The 19,547-nt window shown below is 45.1% G+C and overlaps 1 protein-coding gene across 4 annotated transcripts in view; it reads right to left on the minus strand.

Moving 5' to 3' along the window:
- The window catches only part of pard3ba (par-3 family cell polarity regulator beta a), a 207,335-nt gene extending 188,366 nt beyond the window's left edge, over positions 1-18,969 (minus strand). For all 4 annotated transcript variants that reach the window (XR_013971013.1, XR_013971014.1, XM_080877580.1 and 1 more), the window contains exons 1-2: positions 18,525-18,969; positions 9,796-9,897 (exon numbers count right to left, since the gene is read on the minus strand). Coding sequence is in view for 2 of the 4 variants with exons in the window: in XM_080877580.1 (XP_080733706.1) it covers positions 9,796-9,897; positions 18,525-18,641 (219 nt within the window). In the remaining 2 variants the exon portion in view is untranslated. The remainder of the gene's footprint in view (positions 1-9,795; positions 9,898-18,524) is intronic.
- Positions 18,970-19,547: the final 578 nt, after the last annotated feature.

Consider the following 19,547-nt stretch of genomic DNA (forward strand, 5'->3'; position numbering starts at 1 on the left):
TATTTTCTGTTCTGCAGCAGTTTGCCCTCTAGTGGTTGTTTTTGTGTATTTTTTTTTACTCTGTAAGATCGAGCCAGAGGCAGTTTCACCTCCATTAATCTGTTGCCATCCATGCCTTCACAAGCTGATAAACGGCATCATCTGTGAGTAATATTGTTTGTTATCACTGAGACAACTTGTGTGCATTATTATTTGTTGTGAAGGCGTGATATAGTTTGTAGTTAGAATTTAATTTGAATGCATGTATAACCTAAGCTAGTGAGGTTAAGCTAGCTCATATGTCATGTGGTTTCTTTAACGTTTTGATCATGAGTGTGATTTCATTTGATGTTTTATTCGGGCACTCACTAAGCAGATAAATATTGTGCTCATATTTTTGAATATGTGTTTGTTATACTGTATATTGAGGCAACATTTTTATTGGTTTATTTCTGGTTTTGTCAACAGTTTCACACTTTTTTCCTTATTAAATCATCCAACTCAACACATTGGCCTGTTCCCTGGATTTTGATTAGGAGAGTGTTTAGCTGTCTGTATAGCTGAGTCTACGTTCACGAGGACAACGCTTAGTGAGGACAGAACAGTGAAAAGATGAATCATCACATCAAGCTTTGAAGGAATCTCGGCAGCCTATTTCTTCGCCACCAGTAACCACTAAGTAGAAGAAAAACATCAAAGAGGCTACGTTCGCTTCTTCTGTATCTTTTTACGGGATTTGAAGACCCATTCACCTGCCTGTATTAAACGATGTCCAGCTCAAACCCTATTGACGCCGATATTCAGAGCCTGGAGGTTAGGTCAGAGTGTGCTGCCTCAGCTGCATTTTCCAAGCAAAGTTCAAATAAATCTTCAGCTAGTGCCGCTGCTGCTAAAGCTCGTGCAAAGGCGGAAGCTGCACACACACGAGCAGCCTATGCAAAACGTCAAATAGACATGCAAGTGGAGAAAGCACGCATAGAGGCTACATTGAATGCACTAAAAGAAGAGTGTGAAGCTGAGGCTGCCTCAGCAGAGGCTCAAGTGTTTGAGGCTGCTGCGGATTTAGACAACTGTGACCTTGGGAGTAAAGCCAGTCATGCTCAAGCAACGAAGCAGTCATTACAGCGAACTGGTGAGTTCATCCAAGCACATTTCTCTTCAGGGCAGAGTTATGCTTTAGCTCAAAATGCGAAAGAAACACAGGCTGCTGCTTCTGTACCACAACACAGACACCTCCCAGATATCAAAGTTCATTGCGTCAGTCGTGACACACAACAGCCGTATCCTTCTGCTTGCTCGGCTGAAGGCCTGCACCCAGGCAACCAGAGAAAGAATCGCCCTGACCCTCTGCCTTTTAACACAGATAGAGATGTCCCCTCCATGCACACACATCGCTGCACAGACTCAACAAACCAACTTCCACCCCGCTCACCACTGGAGGCTCAAGGTGTATCTGAGTTAGCTGTATATCTGGCGCGTCGAGACCTTGTCACAGCTGGACTAAAAGTGTTTGATAACCAGCCTGCTAGTTATCTGTCATGGAAATCTAGCTTTGTTAACGCTGTGGAGGGACTTAGCCTCAAACCTAGTGAAGAACTGGACCTGCTCATTAAGTGGCTTGGTGGGGAGTCGCTACACCACGCCAAGAGGATAAGGGCAGTTTATGTCAACAATCCATTCATGGGTTTGAACATGCTTTGGCGAAGGCTGGACAAGTGTTATGGCTCTCCAGAGGCCATTGAAGCTTCTCTCTTCGATAGATTGAACCACTTCCCAAAGCTTTCAAATAGAGATCACCAGAAGCTTCAAGAACTCGGAGACCTGCTCCTAGAGATCGAAGCTGCTAAGCAAGAGGGATATTTGCCAGGGCTCAGCTTCCTAGACACTGCAAGGGGAATAAACCCTATAGCGGAGAAACTGCCCCACAATGTCCAAGAACAGTGGATAACTCAGGGGTCTCGCTATAAGAGGGAGCACCAAGTTCCATATCCCCCTTTCTCATTTTTTGTGGACTTCGTGTATAACCATGCAGAGATGAGAAATGATCCTAGCTTTGCTTTTGCTAACTTCAGTTCAGCTGTGTTCAAAGGTGACGGATCCTTCTCCAAACAATGGAAATCCAAACCTCCTTTATCCGTAAGTAAAACTGAGGTAGGAAACCCCCCCACCTCTCAGTCCTCCAAAGGACTCACCGTTGATCTAGACAGAGAGTGTCCTCTCCACAAGAAACCTCACTCCCTCAGGAAATGCAGAGGCTTTCGAGAAAGACCACTTGCAGAGCGAAGACGCTTCCTGGTGGAGCACTCCATATGTTTTAAATGTTGTGCTTCAGCAACTCACCAAGCTAAAGAGTGTAAAGCTGACACCCACTGCTCTGAGTGTGACAGCGACCGGCACATTGCAGCACTCCATCCTGGACCGGCACCTTGGGCTCCAAGTTCCAGACCACCTTCTGCAGAGCATGGTGGGGAGCCTACCGAGTGTGTCACTGACATAGCAGCCTCTTCATGCACAGCCGTGTGTGGTCAGGGTCTTAAAGGTAAATCATGTTCCAAAATCTGTCTGGTCAGTGTGTATCCCAAGGGTCGCCCAGACCAAAAGGTGAGGACATACGTGATGCTGGATGACCAAAGCAATGTGTCGCTAGCCAGATCAGCATTCTTTGACATGTTTGACATCCAGGGTGAGGCTTCCCCCTATACCCTCAAAACATGCTCAGGAATCACCGAGACTGCTGGAAGAAGGGCCTCTGGATTTATGGTGGAGTCAGCTGATGGACAGTTGCACTTATCATTGTCGACTCTTATTGAGTGCAACCTGATTCCCAATAATAGGGACGAAATCCCTACTCCAGAAGCCGCCCAAAGCCACAAGCATCTCAGGTGTATTGCTGACAGGATCCCTCCTCTTGATGCGTCAGCTGAGATACTTTTGTTACTTGGGAGGGACATCATCAGAGTTCACAAAGTGCGCAGTCAGCGTAACGGCCGTCACAACGAACCTTATGCCCAACAAGTGGACCTGGGTTGGGTAATAGTCGGTGACGTCTGTCTCGGTGGGGCTCACCGGCCGACTGTCAACACATTCAAGACCAATGTCCTTGAGAATGGACGACCAAGCTACTTCAAGCCTTGTGAGAACAGGATCATCTGCAAAGAAAAGTTCATAGAGGAACAGCTAATATCCCCTGACACACTGACTTCCAGTCGGCCAAGCTTAGGTGAGCTGGTCTTCAGCCATTCAAAAGAGGATGATAAGCTGCCACCCTCCATCGAAGATGAAATCTTCCTCCAGATCATGAACAAGGAGTTCAAGAAAGATGATTCCAACAGCTGGGTGGCTCCCCTGCCATTTCGTAGTCCAAGACCACGTTTACCAAATAATCGAGAGCAAGCCCTCAGCCGACTGATGTCACTTCGCCGTACCTTGAATAGGAAACCGGAGATGAAACATCATTTCATAGATTTCATGGAGGATATTTTCAAAAATGGACACGCTGAGCCAGCTCCTCCACCAGAGCCTGACAAAGAGTATTGGTATTTACCTTCCTTTGGTGTCTATCACCCCCAGAAACCGGGAAAAATAAGGATCGTCTTTGATTCAAGCGCACAGTTCAAAAGGCATCTCATTGAATGATGTGCTCTTACAAGGCCCGGACCTCAACAACACCCTAATTGGGGTTCTCATGCGTTTCAGAATGGACCCAGTGGCTGTGATGACAGACATTCAACAGATGTTCCACAGTTTCCTAGTGAGGGAGGATCATCGGGACCACCTCCGATTCTTGTGGTTTCGTAACCACCAACTTGATGACAAAGTGCTGGAGTACCGCATGAGGGTTCATGTGTTTGGTAACTGTCCCTCGCCAGCTGTGGCCATTTATGGCCTGAAGAGGACGGCTATGGAGGGTGAAGAGGACTATGGACCCGAAGTGCGGAGCTTTGTGCACAGACATTTCTATGTTGATGATGGCCTGAAATCTTTCCTCAGTGCAGAAGATGCCATCAAAGTGCTGAAAGGTGCACAAGACATGCTAGCGCAATCCAACCTCAGGCTACACAAGATTGTGTCTAACAGTGTTGAGGTCATGAGGGCATTTCCAGCTGAAGATCTAGCTAGCAACCTGCAAGACCTGGACGTGGGTCAGGACTCCCCTCCCATGCAGCGCAGCCTGGGTCTTGGTTGGGATCTTGCTACAGATACTCTAACTTTCCGTGTGGACTGCGCTGAAAAACCCTTTACTCGTCGGGGTGTGTTGTCTACTATCAACAGCTTATTTGACCCGTTGGGGTCCGCTGCTCCCTTCAGTGTTCAGGGCCGCCTCATTTTGAGAGAACTCACCACTGAGACTTGTGACTGGGATGCACCACTGCCCCGAGAAAAGCTTGAACAGTGGCAGAGGTGGTGCACATCTCTTCAAGACCTAAGAGAGTTGAAGATCCCAAGGGCCTACACAATGGTCCCACTCTCCACAGCTCAGAGCAAGGAGATCTGTATCTTTTGTGATGCATCTACCAAAGCTATTGCTGCTGTTGCTTATCTGAGAGTCACAGATGCTGCAGGACATAGCGAAGTTGGATTCCTGTTTGGGAAAACAAAGTTGGCACCTAAGCCTGACATCACCATCCCAAGGCTTGAGCTCTGTGCAGCCGTTCTTGCAGTGGAACTGGCAGAGGTTATGTCTGCAGAGTTGGACATTCAGGTAGACGACATCAAGCTTTTCTCAGACAGTAAAGTAGTGCTTGGGTATATATTTAATGACTCTAGACGGTTCTACGTCTATGTTCATAACAGGGTACAAAGGATCAGACGTTCAACCAACAAAAGCCAATGGAACTATGTTCCTTCTGATGTCAACCCAGCTGACCAGGCAACTAGAGCGATTCCAGCTAACCAGCTTGCAGCTTCCTCCTGGTTGTCTGGACCAGCCTTTCTTGTAGACAAGCAACATTGTCACTTAAAACAGGAAGCTTTCAGCCTAGTTGAACCCGCAACAGATGTGGAACTACGTCCAGAAGTAGTGACTTGTGCCACAAATTTGTCATTTCAGCTGGGCAGTAAACGCTTTGAGCGATTTTCAAGTTGGAGGTCACTCACCAGAGCTATTGCCAGGCTCTGCCACATTGCTTACTCCTTTACAAGGGCAGCAAAAGAAGGTCCTTGCCACGGTTGGCACAACTGCAAGCTGCTTTTCAGTCCAGACCAGCTGCATCATGCAAGGATCAGAATTCTTCTTGCTGTCCAAAGGCAGGTCTATTCAGAAGAAATACACTGCTTACAAAAGGGAGGTCAGGTCCCTAAACAGTGCTCTCTCAGCAAGCTTTGTCCTTTCATTGATTCTGAAGGTCTTCTCCGCGTCGGAGGACGACTGAAAAAGTCACAGCTCACAGCAGAAGAGGGTCAGCCAGTTATCATGCCTGGTAAACATCATGTTACCTCCTTGCTTATCAGACACTGCCATGAACAAGTCTGCCATCAAGGACGACACTTGACGGAAGGTGCTTTGAGGAGTGCTGGTTTCTGGATTGTTGGAGGAAGACGGTCTGTCAGCAGTTTGGTCTACAACTGTGTGACATGTCGAAGATTGCGTGGGAGAGAGGAGGAGCAGATAATGGCAGACCTGCCTGCTGATCGCTTGAGTACAGATCCTCCGTTCACCTTTGTTGGATTGGATGTGTTCGGACCATGGTGTGTCACCTCAAGGAGGACACGTGGAGGGCTAGCCAACAGTAAGCGTTGGGCAATCATCTTCACATGTATGAGCGTGCGTGCCATACACATCGAGGTCATCGAATCAATGGATTCATCCAGCTTCATTAACGCTCTAAGACGCTTCTTTGCAGTTAGAGGGCCTGTCAAACAGCTAAGGTCAGACTGTGGTACTAATTTTGTTGGAGCCTGTCGAGAGCTTGGGATCACTTCCAAAGGCTGTAACAACAAGGAAGTGTCCAACTACCTGTCTGATCAGGGCTGTGTATGGCTGTTTAACCCTCCCCACTCTTCACACATGGGGGGAAGCTGGGAGAGGATGATCGGTGTCACACGTCGGATCCTTGACGCAATGTTCCTCAAGCTTGGGTCTTTTCAGCTCACACATGAGGTCCTGACAACATTTATGGCAGAGGTAACTGCAATTGTCAATTCCAGACCACTTACTTCAGTGTCCACAGATCCAGACGAACCTCTCATCCTCACTCCTGCTATGCTGCTAACTCAGAAGATTGCTGTACTTCCTGTTCCTCCTGGTAACTTTGATGATAGTAATATCTTCAGACGTCAGTGGCATCAGGTTCAAAGCTTGGCCAACACATTCTGGGAGAGGTGGAAAAGGGAGTACCTCAGTAGTCTACAAGGTCGAAAGAAATGGAGAACGGAGAGACCTAATCTCATGGACGGAGACGTTGTTCTAATGAAAGACAATTCACTGAAGAGACATGACTGGCCCACAGGACTGATCACAAGGACTTTTCCAAGTGACGATGGGAAGGTCAGGAAGGTCGAGGTGAAAGTTTTCAGAGACAGTGTTCCAAAACTTTACTTAAGGCCGGTGTCTGAAGTTATACTCCTGTTGCAGAGAAACTCTGTCAAGTGATGTGCAGTTTGACATCCTGGGGATGTCAGGTGGGGAGTATGCTGGCATTAGGTATTTTCTGTTCTGCAGCAGTTTGCCCTCTAGTGGTTGTTTTTGTGTATTTTTTTTACTCTGTAAGATCGAGCCAGAGGCAGTTTCACCTCCATTAATCTGTTGCCATCCATGCCTTCACAAGCTGATAAACGGCATCATCTGTGAGTAATATTGTTTGTTATCACTGAGACAACTTGTGTGCATTATTATTTGTTGTGAAGGCGTGATATAGTTTGTAGTTAGAATTTAATTTGAATGCATGTATAACCTAAGCTAGTGAGGTTAAGCTAGCTCATATGTCATGTGGTTTCTTTAACGTTTTGATCATGAGTGTGATTTCATTTGATGTTTTATTCGGGCACTCACTAAGCAGATAAATATTGTGCTCATATTTTTGAATATGTGTTTGTTATACTGTATATTGAGGCAACATTTTTATTGGTTTATTTCTGGTTTTGTCAACAGTTTCACACTTTTTTCCTTATTAAATCATCCAACTCAACACATTGGCCTGTTCCCTGGATTTTGATTAGGAGAGTGTTTAGCTGTCTGTATAGCTGAGTCTACGTTCACGAGGACAACGCTTAGTGAGGACAGAACAAATGTACTTTTAAATGTAGCATTAACCAACGCTGTATATTTCAGTGCATCACATGCAAGCTCACTCCGTGTGTGTTTAGCTACATGACTGAAAAACACTCAAAAATCGACTGTTATGCGTTAAAAGGGGGACAAACTAGTTTCTAAACAGTGATTTTGCCAAAACAGCTTGACCAGATATGACTTGTGTCTGCCCACTTCTCCTTAACATTAACAAAACAGAGGGGCATTAGACAGGTCAGTGACTAACCCCACCCACCACGCTTCCAGCTGTCATCTGAGAACTGAATGGCGCAGATCCCCCCCTTCATTTTACACCGCCACAGTAAAAGGTCAAAGAAGAGGAGAGTATAATTGACTGAACCGTGACCTCTTTATACTGTGGTCTTTTGTCTCGGCGAGTGTGTACTGTGTATAGGTGGTCACACCTAAGCAAACACCCCGTGGCCTCCCCCACATTCATCAGATTGGTATTAATATTCATGAGGAGGCTGGTGGCCGGTATCTCGAGTCGGGGGGCTAATGAACACAGAGTGTTCTCATGCTTGTATGTATGTGTGCGCGGGCATGTCGCAGATGCAGGGGGGCAGGAGTGTAATCAAATCACAGCCAACCCCTCGTCTCTGCCCTCATCAACCACCGGCGGCACTCCTCCCATAAATGCTAACATGCTACGTTACGTGTTCGCCTGTGGTTCGGCCCAGGCGGTGGGGACGTCGAAGATGTGTGTGAAAGTGTGGATGAATAATAGTCAGGGGCGCTCAAACAGATAAAGAGGTCTAGACTCGCAGCTAAGCTAACCACTAGGCGTACAAATAGCAAACCATTATCTCTCATTAGCATCCGCAGCTAACACAGGGCCCATGCTGTGCAGTGGAGGGCCCTCACAATGGGTCCACTCATGTATGATTGATGGTGAAACAGCACCGGCCACAATAACAGAACAAAAAAATAATAATAAAGCACTAAAGATAGAATCTGCCGGCTGCAGCGAGGTAATAAAAATGTAGACAAACAAAAGGAAGTCAGACTAATCAAGAATGCCAGGCACGGCTCATTAATCTGTGAGAGCCGACGCTGCTTGGGAGCCCGGAGATAAGTCGGATGACTGGCACGTTGTGAAGATCACGCACGCTCGTCCTATTCCGGTTGCTATCTTTTCATCAGCAGCAAAAAACCCCAGAAAAAACAAAAGGATGAAATGAGAAGTGAGATGAGAGGAGGAAGGGCGTTTAGAGAATTGGTTGAAAGCTGGGAGCGTAAAGTAACAAAGGTAAATAGGACAGTTCCTGCACGGTGCAGGTTGGAGTGAAGCATTTGCTCAGCACGCTCGGAAAACGAGAGCGCCGATGTCGGGGTTAACGTGTTGTTGGGAGAGTTTGATCAAACGCCAGATTTCAATTATGACACTTCATCGCCGCTTTGACGACGCTGACAAAAGGCAGGCTCGGGGTTGGAAAATGAGTCATTAAAATCTATGACTCACCGTATGCGCCGATCTTATGATTAGAATTCCATCTGCCTGGAAAATGAAGTTTTTGTTCTCTGATTGCTAAAAAATATTTCTCCCTCCACTAAAGGTTCTCACTGAGTTTACACATCTCTTATTTAGCTCCGTCCCCCTTTTTCACAAAGAGTACTTTGCCAAACGTGCCAAACGTGCAACACACACACACACACACACACACACACACACACACACACACACACACACGCAGCTTAAAACACCAACTCTTATTGCACTGTAAAAGGTCGGCTGAATATTCCAATTCCATTTCATTTGGCCTTTTTTGCTGACTAAGTGTTGGTAATTCATCATGCATCTGGACCAAGGGCTTATGAATATGGATTTTGGGTGGTTTATTAGCACAATTTAGGAATGCATTATGGGAAATTAGCAGGGGGAATAAAATTTTCTCTTTGCTGGAAATTGGGCCACCGTGTGTCTTTTTTTGTGCATGTGTGTGAATGCAGAACAACTGCCAACCAGCGCTCTGTTCGGGCGAACTTCCCTCTGCATGAGGCTGATTTCTTTAAATCTGAAATGGTGCCCTTTCAGTACAAATGAAGATGACTCCTATAATGTTTAGCGTGCTAAAGAACCACAGGGAAGAGGAGAAATTAAGTTCGCTTTCACACCACGCAGACGTAAACTACGACGCAATCCACTCCAGAGCAGAAAACTCATTTTGTCACGTCTTCTTTAGCTGGTTTAGACTCTCATAACCAGTGGATTCGCTAATACTTTGTTTATTGAGCATTCTGTCATCCTGCCGGGCTGGAGACTTTAGCAGGGAGTCCAAACAAATCCTCCGCAAGGCGCTCAGAATGACAGATTCTCTGCTGTAATAGACTGTCTCTCCTGGCAGGTAAGAACAATCAAGAAACAGCTTAATATTAGTGCCAAGGCTCATTTTGTCATGCTTTGCTGTCCAACTGTGAGAAACTGCTGTCAATCACATGTCACGAAGAGCGGATGAAAAGGATAGCACAAAACAGCAGACAGATAAACACAATGCAAAAACATAACTAAGAAATCTTTTTGCTGGAGTGTCAGGGTTTGAGTTCGAGTCTGTCTGCTTCTTTCTCACCTTGTCTCTGTCTTCCACTAGATCGCTCAGCAGGTCATCCATGTCCAGGATGCCTCCCTCCATATACTCCAAGTGGTGGGTCTGCATGGCAGTCTCTCCACGCTGGAAACAAAAGACACAAGTTGGAAAACATTAGAACTAGACAATCAAGATATCAGCATCAAACTCCCCTCACTGATCTACATCTAACACCCAATGGCAACCCAATCCTGAACTGGATAAGCAGAAGAGGAATGATGGATGGATGGATAGATTTAGGACAGAGCCCATACTGCAATCCATCACCTTCGTCTTTCATAGTTAAGCCAAAAGCACACAACACCGATCCAATCAGACATCGACAAAGAACCAATTAGCTCACAATCCAGTTCTTACTTTTCGTTGCTCATACTTTAATTATTAGCAACAAAACTGATCAAAGTCTTAAATCCAAACAAATTACACTGGCTGATGCCAGGAAACCCTAAAAGGCAATTAATAGTCGCTGTTGTGCAACAGCTTTACCACTACCACAGCATATTTGCCATTTATGTAGCCTGTGAGAAGCATGAGAAACTGGCATTTACGGTATTACAGAAGAGTCATAACAAACATTCCCCGCCAAAGTGATGGAGAAACACTCCAATCAACTACAACATTTAAAACCATGACAGGTGACTATCAGCAGCAGCGACTAACAACGATGGGCCCTGACGTTCGAGTGAAAGTTGTTTTGATGTGTACCACCCATCTGAACTATGTTTCAAACCAGTACATACTTAAACGGTAACGCCGTCCCTGACAGCAACTGTTTCTGAATGGCCTGAGTAACACAACAAAGAGCCTATCGTTTTGATCTGGCCTCTTGAGTTCGCCATGTTCGAGATAAGAGACCTCAAGTTCAAAACAACTTTTCAGTGACCAAACTGGGAAACAGCATCACCATTCCTGTCTACATCTGTGACTGAGCACTTTTAACCAAACATTAACACGCACACATACTTCCATGGATGTACAGGGGGAAACTCGGTTCAGTATCTTCCCCGAGGACACTTCGACATGCTGACTTGGAGAGCTGAAGATCGAACCACTGACCTTCAGGACAACTGGCTCTACCCCCGGAACCGCAGCTGCGGCTCAGGAGGTCAAAACTCATAAATATTTTAATAATAGTGGTGTGATGCTGAAGTCTATTAACACTTAGAGAGTTGGTATATTAGCTTTCAATAGATTAGTCTACTTTTCCACTCAAAACATGTAGATCGCACCAAAATTCATACAATTCTTTACTTCCATTAGGAAATAAAGCTCACATGGTGTTCATCCCTCTGCTTTGGATTTTTCTAGCATGATCTGTTGCTGTTTCTTTGCAAAGAACACGGCGCTCTGCTAACAGTGAACCTGTCCACAGTGCCGAGGCGATGTCTCAACAGTTCAGGGCTGCTTTGGCAGCATCAGACTGACCTACATAGCATCAGTCAGGTGCATATGTATTTTTAGGCAGCATGTGAAAAAGTTCCACAGCTAAGTCAGAACAAGATACCTGTAAGTAAGAATGTTTGCATTATGCTACAAAACTGTAACAAGCCTTTAAACTTTATGTAGCCCTCGTGGCTCTACTACCTTCAGTCTGTCTTCATAAAACATGCGTTCATGCTTTATTCAGTTGAAAGTTCTAGCTTTAAAAATGTTAGTTGTAGCTCCGTTTTGGCCAACTTACTATAAGTGCTATGTTTTTAGCAACTAATGTAACATAGTAGCCAAAAATCTGGACTCCACAGTAGGTTTTCCTGTTTGTTGGGTAAGTATATGATTGTACATACGTGTCACCGTGTTATCGGTACAGTTTGTGCAGAAGTATGTGAGAGCCCGATGAGAGCGAGACATTTTTCCAGTTTTGCTGCTCCGTGGGGAGCAGTGGGCACATTCCGGGCCAGTTTTGCAATCCCGATGAGCAAGTTAGATTGAACACACCCTCAGACAGGAAACTACACGCAGCTCATCAACAAACAACAGGGACTTTTGACAAAGCCACAATCTGCAATCTGCTGTTTACACAACATAATCAATGGAGAAGTACACGAACAATGACACCTTCCCCTTTTTGCGACCCTGCAGACACGCACACAGCCTGCTGTGGTCTTGCTCTGCTTTGGACCAAGTTTTTGTTTTGTTTTTTCCTGTAGGAAGATGGTAAATTGGACACATTTAAAAAACTATACAATTCCATCCTTGTTGATGGGTTAAATTTAGCTCATATTTGGAGTTTGTTTTGCACAATTTATATTAGAAGAAATTTGTAGAAGTCTTTGACGAGCCTTATCGTTCCTAACAATGCACGGAGTAGGAAATGGCTTATTAGGAAGCGCCCATACCAATAAGCAATCTGTCCTAAACAACACAAGACTGCATCGACTATATCGACTATAAGCGAGAAGCCTCGGAGGCTGGAATGAGTTTGGCTGAGACCCAGTGAGCGGCTTCCGCTGTATCACCGTGCCCTGTTGTGAATGAGCTCCTTCTTGCTCGGCTGCACTCGAATGTGAATTACGGAGCGCAGGGGGAAAAGAAAAAAAAACAAAAACAAAACAGAGCGTCTTCCTTTCACAGTGGGCCAAGACTATTCTCTTAAACAAATGACAGGGAGAGCCTGGGATATCAATCACAGCAATAACGCCAGAACCTTTCTCCACTCAGAAGTGTCATTAAAGTAAGTGTCACTTCTGAGAGATAAGCGCAGAAAATAACTACGACAAGCACAGTTTTTCAAAATCTTTATCATTATGTCGTTTTTAAAAGTTCAACTCAATTTTACTTATATGGCACGAAATCATAACAACAGTTGCCTTAAAAGTCTTTATATTATAAGGTAGAGACCCTACAATAATAACGAGGAAACTGCAAAAATCAAAGGATTGATTGTTGAGGAAGCACTTGGTGACATTGGGAAAGGAAAAAAAACAAAAAAAAAACAATTTAACAGGAAAAAACCTCCGGCAGAGGTCTACATGCTAAGATTGAAATAAAAAGCTGCACAGCCTTTACTTAGGACTGTCCCGAGTTGGTGGTTTGGCACACAGTGAACTGGATCCTAAATAGTGCCTGAACTTTCCCTATTTAGCTACATGTTCTCAAAGATGGTCGTGCCACGTGTTACACAATATGTAAGGGTCTGCTGTGGAGCAGAGGCTGCACACAAAGCTGAATGCAGGCGTTTGTGCCACTGTACTACAGAGACACGGCGAACACGTGAACATGGAGTCATCTGAAAAGAAGTTCAGATGGTGCTTTCAGGAACACCTGCACATGAATGGAATGTGACTACAAGCCGACAGGAAAGTCGCACAACAAAGAACAAGCAGACATGAGAGATGTCCGTGGCTGTGAGCGCAGGTTTCCCACACAGATTGCTTTCAGATAAGAGGCAAATACACACGACACGTTAAAACACGCAGTGAGCTTGGGTTACAAGCTGTTAACTGACGACTCCTCAAAGTATACCGCGCCATACAAAGCACGAATCTGATCATTTTTTTAAAAAATTATTACTACAAAAAAACAAAACAAAAAAAGAAAAGACGTCAGTATGGACCGAGAATGCCACGCCAGAAAAACCGGTTGAACCTGAAAAACTGACGGCATTCTTCTACTGCTGTGTGTGTGTGTGGTTGTGCACAGGCCAGCCACAGCAAAGGATGGGAAGGGCGGTCATTGGTGCTTTTGTGACGACATAACATCGGCACACACCTTAGTGAAATCAGAGGCGCGAGCGTGGTTTTTAAGGGAAAAGAACTCATTCAAATCACTGGATTAGTGCGCGGGAACGTCCATGTGTTAATGAACATCGCAGTCAGCGAAGCTTAAGCACACCTGGCACACGCGGGAGGCCCCGAGAAGCTTTTTCCTCTCTACCCAGTGATGAAAAGGGATGAACGGATGACACTTCACAGGGAAAGTAATCTTTAGGGAGGAAAGAGGGCAATAAAGAGAAGTTCTTCTGAAGTCCCTCATTGTCAATCCCTGGTAATTCCACTCACTTTTCCCAAGAAATAAATAACAAAAGGAATCGGGAGTCAGTCAGTCAACGGCAGAGGGGAATTACCGTGACAGTTAGAAGAGTAAATTCCCCGCAAATTACACCATTAAGTCCCCCCATCATTTAAAGAGATACCTCCTCCCCCCGCCTTCTCCACCTTCACTCTGGTGAGCAAATACGACACCACTCGAGAGCGCTGAAGCACTGGGCCGATTAGTGAAGCTAAACTCGGCGAGGAGGCGGCGGCGGCGGAGGAGAGGGAGCGAAGGGGAGGCTATTTCACACTTTGATCCTCAGAAGAATGTGCAATTACAAAGCTGCAGGAGCAAGGCGTGGATTTAGCCATGACCAAAAAAAAAAAAATGTTTTAATGAACACGTCGATGAGGAGCGTCCGCCAAGGCACGAGGGTAGAGAGAAAAGCTGGAGGGAGTTATAGTCAGGGGGTTAGGGTTAGGTGTGATGCCTTTCCACCTTGCAAAACTATGACATCACAATAATGTGATTGCTCACTTGGGAAGGTGAACCTGGACCAGCATTAGTTTTGAAGATCCAGGAGCAAAACCGACAAAACACTGCGTCTGTGGCTTTTTAAGGATTATGCATTAAATTCAGTTATTATCGAAGAGCTGATGCTTTTTAAATGATTTCACATTTTATTTCGTTATTTTTAATACCTCTGAACAACGGTGAGATTAAACCTTGTTTGTTTTTGTCAAGCCATTTACCAAAAAATGGTTCTGCCATTTCAATCCTGCATGTTTTCTAAAACTGAGGCACTTGCGTTCAAATTTATCCAAATTGCCACCACTTTTAACGAATTTTGGGTTTGCTTGTTTAGATGTTGCTTATAAATGCTCGTTTTTTGGTGGCATTTTGATCCTTGTTTTGTTTTTTTAACACTTTCATCTTTCGGTAAGTGGCAAGTGTCATGGGATCACATCTGCTTTTTAATGCCTTTTTAATGGCTGGGCTATCAGAGTTTAAAGTCTCGTGCATCAGCCTGCACCTGTCCTGCTTCAGTGCCCTAAAGGCAGAAATACAGCCTCATCTCTAGGGCGGGATGGTTTTCCTTCAGGGATCAGCTGCGCCGAATGATTTCCCCTAAAACGCAATTGCAGCAGTCTGATGAATGCAGCTGACAGTCTGCGTGTACTTAAATCCAATGTCACAAATGACCTGAGCTGCTCGCAACTTTTAAAAAGAAATGCATTTTACACAGGGCAGAGCCTTGACGCACACACCAACCCGCACCGGACAAGTCCTCTCCCACCTGCTTACTTACACAAGGAGGACAGAGCGCTTTCAGCTTGCTTAGAGAGCTGTCAGCACATACGAGGTATACGGGCTGTAATCAGAACTGAAGCTGCACAGACAGGGCTTGAGACAGAGCGAGACAGCTACAGTACCTGGCTCTTTCCCCTGAGAATTTGCAAGACGTGGAGTCTTCACACAGGTCCCCCAGGCTAAAGCACATACACTACTCAGCCCTGCAACTATGGGGGTTTTACATCATCACAGTTTACAGGAATTGACTTTAATAAATGATCGCAGGATTTCCCACAGATTCAGATTCTATTAGAGGATGTCAGGCCTGTAAATTGGGTATGTGGACACATAGGTGTGGCACATGCTGCGATAGGAGACACACATACAATCTGAACAACTAAATCACGCCATTTATACGTTTCCTTTCTGCAAATTATTTTATCTGCCAAATACTTTGTGACAAATAACTCGTGATTACAACCAGTTGCTTCTCACGTGAGTCTCCAACTTCACCATCTTGACCGTAGCCCTTAGTCTGCACTGAATCAACTTCTCCAGCTCGCAATGGATCAGGGGGAAGATATACCGTCGCCAGCCGGAACTCAAAAAGGGAAAGTTGGAGGAAAATCCCACAGTGGAATAAGATCTTATCTGGGGAAGGAGCTGTATGATAATGAGGACTGCCCAGACAGTGACCGGCCCAGCGAGCCACTTTTTGAATTTGTACTGCCAATCATGCAAAAATATGTTACTTGAGATGTCCTAATGGAAAAATTGTTGTGTGCAGATGCACGCCATCTAACCATCTAATCAAATTTTAGCAATCTTTACATAACACCCCCCCAGAAATCATGTGTTTTAGTCACACCATAGCTGAGATTAAAGTCAGAAAACTACTGTGTCCTTTACTTTTAATGTTTCATCAGTATACTGGTGCTTTGCACGCTCCAATTTTAGAGATCACACTGCATAATGAGCAGAAATCTTCTCTATACAGACACATTTTGTCAGGAGACATAGCCGTTTTCGCCACGATAACAGATAAAAGCAGCTGGAAACTGCTAATTGGTGAGGTCTACATGCCATTATGGCAATGCACAGAGGGCCTGTGCAGACTCCACAGTTTACCCTGCACATGGTCATAAACAAACACACACACACGCACACACAAACAGTGATTAAACTCAGGTTTTTGACACTGTCCCTGCTGTCAGCGGCCACGAACAAGTGGAGAAATGTGCGGTTAAGTGGAGAAATGTGCGGATAATGTGGGTGCTAAGTGGATTCTCCTGGCAGGAGCAACCGCCTCATCTGGTCAGATCTGCTCGGCCCTCTCTGGCAGCTCCAGAGCTGGACTGTCCTCGCAATGAGCTGCCTCTATTAAGAGGAAGGCCACAGACCGCTAAGTCAGCGTCTCGTAGCGGCTCCTAATTAACATGCTTTGTGAAAAGCAATCAAGGCCCAGGCGTGTTTTTAATAGCAGGCTCACATTTTAACCCGGTGCAGCTTGTGCACCCGCGGCGCGCCGCTGGGAGAATCGGCCATGACTGCTGGGCAGAGCGGGCACGGCTGTGGCTGTCAGTGAAGCAGACAGCTCAGGGGACACTGAGTGAGATGAGCTCCCCCGCCTGTTCGTGTGGCTGTGGAAATGTTTGTGTGCGCCTCTTCACTAAGAGGAAGCAATCCATCGAGCCATCCAAGACACCTAATATGTCCTTCCATCCCTGCCACAACGGCTCCTCGAATCCCCACATGGCAGCCTCTTGCCTCGCCTTGTGGAGGGGAGAGGGAGGGAGGGTGCCTGGGCAGAAGGCTGAAGGAGGGGGAACCGATAAGAACAGGGCCCGTCACCAATCCTAATCCCCAATCACTCACAGGACAAAGCCTCCTGTCCACCACGCACCTCCCCAACTGCAGCCACATTGAGGACATAAAGCAGTAAACTTCCACCTGCCCACTGAGATACCAGAGCTTAAACAGGGCGCTATTGTACAGGTAGACAGCCACGGCTGCAGCCGGCACCACTCACACCCATCCTTGCTGAGATGAAACACACATAAGGTGCGCTATCACACAAGGACAGCACAATCGCACGCTGCTGATTAATAAAAAGGTCAGTTCGGCAGAATGATTAATGCTCAAGTGATTGCAGCAGGGAGCAGAACGCTGCTGTGTGTACGTGAACACTGGAAAGAAAAACTCCAGTCACAAGAAAACAATACTCCTCGCATTCTTACCCATTAGCTACCTAGTGATGGGGCCAGTAGAGCATTATATGTATTATATAAAAATGCATAAACTTTAACAGAGCAGCATTAAATTGGTTGGACTATTTTTGACCCACCTGAACTGGCAGATCGCTGGATAGTTTCAGAAGATGCCTAGCACAGTGGACTCCCTGAACCCTATGACAGCAATAATCTGAGTGGCCCTGCAGGACGCTTAACTAGGCCAGGCCTTTTTACTAAAGTTGATCATGCTGAAATGGAAGAAGACAACCCCACCTTTCCACAAACTCCTGGGTGGAGGACATACTTTAAATTGAAACAACTGAGACAGAGAACTGAGGGCTGGCAGCAGCTTGAGAACCCCTGTTGGATAGTGATGAGGGAAATTTTATTTTTTTATATATTCCTCCGCTAAGGAGGCACGTAATCAGTGTTGTTAGCCAATGAGAATACAAAACACAAACCTCATGAAACGGAAGACCTGAGTGGTGAAGACTGGAAAAAAATGGGACAAAAGCCATTATATTATACTTTCCTTGAAACTGCTTTAATGGAGGATGCACTCTTATGATTATATTTATTTATTAATTATAGGGGAGCAGGTTGTTCTTTTCTCTCTGATGGTGTGCAGCAATGTTTGGGTGCTATGTGTCAAAGTAACATCCACAAGAATGCCAGCATCCACAGTGTATCAGCAAAACACTGCATTGTTGTTACTCTCTTCACCTGATACCCAGATGTAATGTGGTGGCTGAGAGGTGCACTTAAAAACTTTTTAAAAAATAAATAAATAAATTATGTAAGAATCACACAGTGCGTGATTCTTTCAGTAAAACTCATTAATAGGACAGAAACTCTCTTAATTAAAAAAAAAACTCGAATATATTTAAAAGTTTTTAACTTTCAACAACACTTTGACTTGCTTGGCATAAATAAGTGCCATAAAGTGAATTCGGCTCAATTTTAGCTGCAAAATTAATTGTCTGTAAGCAATAAATAGCTTTTTTCTCCGTCTTATTTAAGCTAGCTGCTAACGTTAGCTCCGATAGTGAAGACGTCATAACCTGTAAATTAGCCGTGTCACGTGATCCACACCCCAGCCCAAGTTATGAGCGCTACCCCTCACAAAATGCGAAGAATGACTGGAATGAAACGTTGTGTCATGTTGGTTCTGTATTCATGGAGAATAGCGTGAAGTAGCGCAAAGACGGCGCTTACCTGCTCCAAAATCCTGCGGTACCTCCGCGTAGCTTGTTCGATTAAATCCCGGACTGTCCACCCAGCTTTGCAGGGAACCACCACAGAGGTGTCCCCGAAAGTTACCGTAACTTTCATTATAGCAACAAGTTCAGAAAAAAAAATTGTTTAAAATAGTTAAGGAAGTAATCCAAGTTTCGGTGATCTCTCGACCCGGAGCTTCTCCCGGTGTTGGTGACGGACAAAGTGGCACCTGTCTGTCGAAACTGCCGCAACAGGTGTCTCAGGTCTGGATGAAATCACCTTAAAGTCACTAATCAGAGGTTACCGAAATACAGCGACGTATAAAACTCCAGAAGACATCTTATTTTGTGGGAAAAGTGGAAGAAAAAGCGGTTATCACAGTCGCCGAGAGTGACTTTCTGTCATGTTGCGCTGTCCGCCGATACACCCAAACAAAACAAACCGAGACAGGAACCCGGAAGAAATCACGGTGACTCTGGCACTCCAGGGAATTACATTCCCACTGACATACACCACCCACACTTTATGGGTTATTTCTACAGGCTTCATTAATGCGCATGACAATAGTTAAACAGGTTATGTTTCATATAACGCTAATACAGGCACAAAAAGAAGTACCTGTATGTAAATGTGTATTATTCAAATTTCATGGGCTGTTGCATAAAGCTTATGAATAGAGTCAAAAACAAAAGCATCAGGGTGGAGTCAACTGTAACATTGATGTAAATGTAAATTTACATCAATTTTTATATATTATTACCTGATTAAAACCTCAGCTGGGCTGTAAAAGGAAGCAGAAAAAGAAGCACAAAGAAAATGTGGCAGCACAGACTCTGTGAAGTAACAGAGACATTTTTTTTACCCAGACATCTTAAAAGCAGCAACTAAACAACAAATATACCTCGAAGAAAGTAGAAACTCTGATAGAACTCGGGTGGAAAGATCCAGTCGTGAATGATCACAGCAGATTTGTACCTTTGTTTTTTTCAGTATTGTTTCACTGCACTTACTTTCATTTAC

This window comes from Rhamphochromis sp. 'chilingali' (assembly GCF_963969265.1).
Source record: "Rhamphochromis sp. 'chilingali' genome assembly, chromosome: 3".
NCBI lineage: Eukaryota > Metazoa > Chordata > Actinopteri > Cichliformes > Cichlidae > Rhamphochromis > Rhamphochromis sp. 'chilingali'.